We start from the raw sequence: 7,451 nt of genomic DNA on the forward strand, positions 1-7,451 counted from the left end.
AACCATACTCTTGGTACAAGATGACCGTAGGTAGATCCAAGCTTTTAACTGGACCACGTTTTCTTTACTCAGGTATGTAGCTGTCTTCCAGCTGATGATGGGTGGCATGGCTTAATGTTACAAGATGACGCAGCATTTTGTGCTGTTATTCTGTGAATGTACCTGCTGTTGCAGGTTTTCTTTCTCCTTCAGCAAGTCGTCTATTTTCACTTCCAGCTTCTTGATTTCCTGTGTCCATTTCTGGGAAATTTACAAAGTTATGGTCATTCCTTTCCCAATAATAGTGGTGGCTCAGTGACCACCTTGTTTTGTAAGTTGGACTCTGGTGATGGCCTAAGGAAAGCCAGACAGTCTCTCAAAGGTGAAGAGATGGTCTGACTTGCCCTTGTTCTGGCATGAGCCTAGCAGGAGCAACGTCTTAATTATTTTGGAACACAATCTTTATTCTGCAGGTTTCCTTTTATTTAAAAGCACAGTACCACAGCAGAAATTGCCAAAATTGCCTTGGATATTTTAATGATCATTGTTGGGTTGCCAGAGAGAAGACTTAGACAACAGTGATCAATGACTAAATTGTCCTTTGTCCACAATTTTAATTTGAAAGGATGTAGCAGCAAGGTAAAACTTGCTTTCTCCCAAGTGGCCTTTGGGACCTTTAAACTTGCTTTTCAATGAAGAAAGTATTTGTTCCTGAGGAAAAGCATCAGTTTTGATACAATCCTCCTCCACCACCACCACCACCACCCCAATTTTGTATGGTGGAGAACCAGAAGCCATGTCTATCGGACGGCACTTTCAAACTTATTTCTTTGTGTGACCGCTAGAATTTGGTTTGTATGGCCCCAAGTGCTTTTTATAAGATGTGCAAAATCTGAATATTACCTGCCGGCACCACTCTTGGATAGCGCTTCCAGGGAGGGGTCCTTGTATGCTGCCGTCTCGCCTCAGGTACACCTCCCCCTGATCTGTTTCGTAAAGGAGAGGTTCTGCGTGTGGCTTGGGAGGATGGACGCTCAGCCGGATGACTTTCAGAAAGATGCCCGTGCCTTCTGCTTTGATAACTGGGATGAAGCTCAATGTGTAGGCTGTCGGGAAAACCTGTGGCTTGAAGGTTTTTAAAAGAGAATCTGTGAGCAGGCGAATTCTGTCTTCTTCTTTGTGGTCGCATTTGACGCCGCGGACCAAGCCATTGTCCTCAACTCCCACAAAAAGACTGCCCCCTTCACTGTTGAGAAAGGCACACATGTACTTGCGCAAATGATGCTTTAGTGTTGTTGTCAGGTATTCACCACTTCCTTGTTTGAATTCCACATTCCGTGTCTCTTCCCCTATGAAAGCTCCATAGAATAGGCATTCTCTACCAACAATCTCCCTATGGACAATGGCGCTGTCTGAGCGGGTGCTGTTCAGAAATGTCACTGGCCAGTCGACCAGCCTCCAAGGGTAACGAACACTTTTTCTGATGGGATTAGTTCTGTTGTCATTGGGCAGTTGCTTCCTTCTCTCAAGTCCTGATGGTCCTCCTAGAAGAACATCTGATCTGCTTCCCATGGAATCACTCTGTAGGCATGATGAGTAAAATTCAAGCGTATAATCAAATGTCACCAGTAAAAGGACTTGTGCCTTTGCAAGAATGTAGGTTCCTGTTTTGGTTGAGTAATTGTGATAAAAATTACATACTTGTATGGATCCAATATTTCCTGTTCTGTTTATATACAAACATTGGTGTTAAAATGGGGACGAGCTTAAGCAGTGGCTCTGATGGTTTTTGAATTCTAAAAGCTGAATGGCTGACCCAAAGGTGCTTTTACAAAAGGCAACTGAACTTTGTTTTTTCTTCATGAACTGAAGAAGCTTCTTGGATGAGAAGCGAAACATTTTCAAGGAAAAACAATGTCCAGTTGCCTTTTGAAAAAGCACCTTTGGGACAACCATGACCTGGATAACTGAGAATCTCCATAGACACTGAATGGCTATCATTGCTGAAAACTCTGAAACTAGGGAAGAGTACTGAGTTTGTCTCCTTTGTTGATTTAGAACAGCCAATTGTTAATATGTATAACACATAGGATACNGGTACGCGCTCACAGAGTGGGTCTCCTCAGGGTGCCGTCGGTCAAGCAGTGTCGGCTGGCGACCCCCAGGGGGAGGGCCTTCTCTGTGGGTGCCCCCGCCCTCTGGAACGAACTACCCCCCCAGATCCGGGTGATTCCGGATCTCCTGACTTTCTGCCGCGCCCTCAAGACATGGCTTTTCCAGCAAGCGGGCCTGGCCTAGGGAGGATTTTTAAATCGGGTTCATTTTTAGAAAATTTTAAATATCACAACTTAGAATATTTGGGTTTTAATTGGTTTTATTCGGCGGGGATTGTGGGTTTGTTTTTGTTTTAAAAAAATGTTGTGAGCCGCCCTGAGTCCCTCGGGAGAAGGGCGGGATACAAATTGAATAAATGAAATAAATGAAATACTTTGGGTCTCTGTGGAAGAATTGTAATTGGCCTTTTATCCTAGTATGCCATGGACATATTTCCCCAAACTTTGTGGCTAATAGATGTTTTCCCCTCCAAAACTGTAAGTTCCCTAGAGCTGTATGGTTTAGCAATTATGGGTGTGGCAATCCAATACATTTAGATGGTTATTGATGTACCACACTGAGGGTGAGGCCTATATAAAATCAGTCAGTTTGAAATTATAATCATGACCATATTTGCCTAAATTTCTTATTGTCTGTTGGCATCAACAATATTGCAATAATTTGGGAGTTACTTAGCCAAATGGAACAAACGTCTCCCAAGAACAAGTCTGTTCTGTGTTAAATCCATTTGAAGTAACACTTAAAAGCTGAGTTTACCCTGTCTGCTGCAAATTAAACCTTGTTTAAGGAAATACAGAATTGTGGTGTTAGACCGAGAGAAGTTAGCTGGGTCCAGACAACATGCTAAATCCCAAATCGTTTTGGGATTTTAACAAAAAACAATGGTTGCATAATGTGCTGTCTGCAAAAAGATATTCTAGTTGATAGTTCACAGTATTGGCTCAAAACAATGTCTAGATTTACTGCGACATGCTTATTTTAGAGCATTGTGGGTACACAATTAGACTCTTCTGTTTTAATACTATTTTAAAGGAATGTGGGGAAAAATCTAGATGTGCTAGAAATATTTTGTAATACATGAAGGTGGCCTCTGTTATGTCATGGTGAATTAGACTTGGTGCTATCATCTTGCTGAGAGAAAAGATTTAGGGCTTTGTGTGGCAAGGAATAAATCTCTTATTAGAATAGCCAAGTTACTCCTTGCTATTCTGGTGCAAGGAAAATATTGTTATTTATTTCCTTGCAAGGGAGAGGAAAAAAGCAAAATGCATACATTTCATGCACCTTGCTTCCTGCATATGTGTGTGTGTATGTTTCTCCTAGTTTGCTTGGATAAGGGGAGTATATTGAGAACTTTAAGCAGCTGTTCACCAGTGGACTTTCCTTCTCCACTAGAGAAGCAGTCTAGCCTGCTTCAAGAATGCAACCTGATATTAAATACCTTTCATTGCTGATTTTAAATGGAAGTTTGTACAGGTATTTTAAATACAAGAATGCTCTAGCTGGTGCAGCTTGTGTGATTCTTGATTTCTTTCTTCTCAGTGTTGCATAGAAGCTCTTGTATATTCTCAAGACTTTAGCATATAACCTCTTTCCTGCTTTTCCCCCTGAGTGTGCAATTCCTAGTATATCGGAGGAGTTAGTTTTCTGCCACCTTACCTCTTTGCTATTTTTGGTAGCAGATGCAGCCTTTTTGCCTTGTCCCACAACAAGATTTTTCCCCTTCTGCACAAGCTCTTTGGAGAGGTTGTGTTCTGCCTCTGAAGCAAGCAGCAGTTGTTTGAGAACCTGCTCCAGACTGATTTCTGTGGCCACCTGAACAAAAGCATAGGCCTGCTTACGTTTCTTGATCACTTCAATATCGTATCTTTGGAGGGTGACACTTGCCATGCTGAGGATGTCCTTCAACATGCTGCAAAGATCTTCACTGGAATACTTGGGATTTAAGTTTCCAATGTAAAGGAGATAGGTTTGGGTCTGTCCAGAATGATCTTCTGCCTCAGCTTTTGCTTCTTCCAAAGCTACCTCTGGAACCTGATCTACATTGCCAGCTACTTGTATGGCTTCTACTACCATTTCTGGAATTACGTCTGTTTCCATTTTCAGACCTTAAAGAAAGGTTTGCATTTGGTTGCATTTCTCAGGGTTTGCTAGTTGGAGCACAGAAGAGCTTACGTATTAGGTCATTCTACATTGGTTTTGCTTGAAAGTATCAGTAGTCCATGATTCAAGAATGACCTGTTCTTTTGTGGCTTGTTTCTGCAAAGTAGAAACAGAATTTTGCTCTTAGAAATGGTCAGGTGCATAAAATCTCTGTATGGGGATCAAAGCTTATGGGGGAAACAACCCACAAAAAATTTGACACTTAGAATGGGGATGTGTGTTAATTGTAAACCGATCATATGAGATTGCTGCTGGTGTTACCTAGCAACTATCTGCCAAACAATAGACTACAAAAGTTTACAATCAGATTTGACTTAATAGATTGTGTAATGAAAATTCAGATAGTACATTTATGCAATGACTTGATCTTTTTCAGTGACTATTCTATTGTAGTTTTTACACATTTCTCCTGAGAAGCTTCTTCAGAACGAAGCAACTTCTCTCCCCAGGAGAGTTGCACTTACTATCAGTTAGTTGCACTTACTATCAGTTCTCCTAGGTAGTTCTGGTACTTCAGTAATCTAATAGGGCTATGATTATGTGTACTATAATTATGCCACAACTAGTACTATAGTAGTACTATACTAGTTGTGGGCATAATTCCTGCTTATGTATGTTTATTCCGTCCTTTACTAGAATGTTGAGATCTGTTTGTGGTTTTAAAAAGTGAAACACTATGAATTCAGGAATTGGTTGAACAAGGGCCACCGTCATTCCATATGTGCATCTACTTGGCCATTTTTTCCCTTTCCCCTTTCTTAATTTCACCAAAATCATTTGGGCCAGATGGAGAAGTGCTTCCTTTGCACTTTTAAGGTATTTTAAGGTTTTTAAGGTATTGGGAATGATAAAGCATTGTCCTGCTGTAAGACATCCTTGTGGATCTTATCTGCCTTGTGTCCACTCCATGTCTACCATATCTCATCATGCCCATGGGTCAGAGGCATGTTGCGACTATGGTTGATGAAGAGGTGAAAAGACTGTTGAAATGGCCTGAATATATGGCAAAAATGAACACAAGTTAGTGTTTCTATTTCTAAGCTTGTAGCGCAATTAACTTGACACTCCATCCAAAGCTGTACAAACTTAAGTTTGTCTTACCTTCAGTTTTACATCCTTAAAACTCTTGTTACTATTACAAAGAGTTGGTTCTCATACATTTCTTAATAGCTGCAGGTTTGTTCAAAGGTTGTGCTGCTGCTAACCATGCTATTTCTCAGGTATATGTTCCAACTCTCTTTCAGAATTTAAACTGTGAGGTCATAGATGTTCTTGTGACGATTCTAACACATTCACTTGAACATATAGTAGACAACATGGTATGTCCCCTCAGCCGCCCTGAGTCCGTAAGGAGAAGGGCGGGATAAAAATTCAAACAAACAAACAAACAAAAAGATGTCCTTCATTGGCTCCATCTGAATTTGTTAAACAAAACATTTCACAGAGGTCAAAACAGAGATATTACAACTATTGGAAAGTAATAGTTGTTACTATTGAAAGTAACCAATAAGACTGGTATTCCTTTAGGTGGTAAAGTTTAAACCAAACTTATGCCACAAGTTGCTTCTGCTATGGTCATTAAACAAATGCCAGTCATTAAGCAAACCCACTGTTAGCCATGGGCATATTGTTTCCTGAAACTGGATGTAAACACTAATTTCTGGAAGAAAGTTGTAAATTGTGGTCATCTGATCACAGGGCACAGCAAATGGCTGTAAATACAGGCTGGCTGCTGAGCTTCCAAAGTGCTGTTAACCTGACCACGTATTTTGAGCCGAGATATATCTTGGGGGTGGGGGGAATCATAATTTGAATGGTTGCTGAATGACTGGTAGTTAAGTCAAGGACTACCTGTCATTACAGTAGTGACCAAAATTGTGGAAACCTTTTGGGAAAAGTGTACAGTAGAAATGCCACCTTTGGTTAAGTTTCCACCAATTTTTCTTCTAATTTCTTTATAACTGTAGCCTTGTTCACTTAATAATACAATTTTACATCACTTTCTGGGCAACCAGTCAACTGTTTGTACCATTACTTTAATTTTATTACGTTTTACAAGCTCAATAAATGAAAGAACACAAACAAACCCAACCAACTTGATAGCGATCACATAACACACTGACAAATGTCCTCCTCTCAGCTTCAATACATGACATCAATAACTGAATCCTACTGTGATCTGATTGGCTCATTGCCAAAACAAGATGACACCTGATTGGCTCTCTAAATACTCATGGTCATTGGCTACAATCAGATGAAGGAAAACTACCTGATATCAACCTAAGCAAGTTGTGCTTCCTTTTTCTGGTTATTTGGCTATAACTTTTAATAGAATACAGCACAGATAATTGAACAAACCATGTTGCATTACATTCTTGATTATCTTTCCATTGATATATAATTTTATGGTACTACTTAAAAAAGTGGTGTTATTAGCCATCAAACCTCAAAAATAAACTTTTCCCAAAAGGTTTCCACAATTTTGGCCACTACTGTATTTTGATTGGGAGCCACCCAAATTAGTTAAAAGATGGGCAGGTAAAGAGATGTTCTAAATATAAAATAAATTTATTTTGAATGTCCTGACAGATCATGGGGGTGAAAGTGCAAAGCACTATTTCCCACCAATCTAAGACCGTGCAGTAAGACCAAGTAATTCCCCCCCCCCCAAATTAACCTTGTTTTGGGCTGTGTTATGAATTCAGATTTGGGAAGGTCTGCATTTAGTGTCTTATGATTAACTTGAGCCAATAAAAACCCACTCATCCTTTTTTAAAAATTTTATTTATAAACAAAATCATCAAGAGTAAGTGCAGAAGAGAACATTGGCAGGATTCTTCCTGCTACCTGCTGTAGGCAGTGCTTACAGAAGTGATATTCTGCAACCAGGCAGTAATAGCAGAAACGGGTGGCCTGCCCCAAGGGGCTAAACTGGACAACCAAGATGGTGGCCGAGTCACACCATTCCAGCATATTGCAGTCATTGTTCGATCCTCCTTTCTGGAACTGGTTTATTGCCTGTGAATTTTCATTCTTTGTTTTAGAGGCCCTCTTGCCTTGTCTTCTGGCCCTTGTCTGGGAGGAAAGAAGCAACCAGAGGAAGGAGCAGCGGCGTGTGTAATTTGGCAGAAAAAAATGCTACGAAAGGCCTGTACCTTTGCCTACCCCATCTCCCAGTTCAGGAATCAGGGCAG

At 40.5% G+C, this 7,451-nt stretch overlaps 1 protein-coding gene across 1 annotated transcript; it reads right to left on the reverse strand.

The window, feature by feature from the left end:
* Positions 1–117: 117 nt before the first annotated feature.
* Positions 118–4,170, reverse strand: SLFNL1 (schlafen like 1). The gene is made up of 3 exons (XM_029284259.1): positions 3,754–4,170; positions 883–1,560; positions 118–240 (listed from the first exon to the last, which is right to left on the reverse strand). Exons 1-3 carry the CDS (start codon positions 4,168–4,170, stop codon positions 118–120), a joined length of 1,218 nt encoding a protein of 405 aa, XP_029140092.1.
* Positions 4,171–7,451: the final 3,281 nt, after the last annotated feature.

This window comes from Protobothrops mucrosquamatus, unplaced genomic scaffold, assembly GCF_001527695.2.
Source record: "Protobothrops mucrosquamatus isolate PMUCROS unplaced genomic scaffold, P.Mucros_1.0 scaffold468, whole genome shotgun sequence".
In the NCBI taxonomy this organism is placed as follows: domain Eukaryota; kingdom Metazoa; phylum Chordata; class Lepidosauria; order Squamata; family Viperidae; genus Protobothrops; species Protobothrops mucrosquamatus.

Excerpts from the sequence above, each read along its gene's own strand:
- SLFNL1 (XM_029284259.1), bottom strand. The coding sequence starts at position 4,170 with ATGGTAGTAGAAGCCATACAAGTAGCTGGCAATGTAGATCAGGTTCCA. Across the intron at positions 1,561-3,753 it reads CTACCAAAAATAGCAAAGAG|AGTGATTCCATGGGAAGCAG; the intron begins GTAAGGTGGCAG and ends TCATGCCTACAG. Across the intron at positions 241-882 it reads TCCAAGAGTGGTGCCGGCAG|AAATGGACACAGGAAATCAA; the intron begins GTAATATTCAGA and ends TAAATTTCCCAG.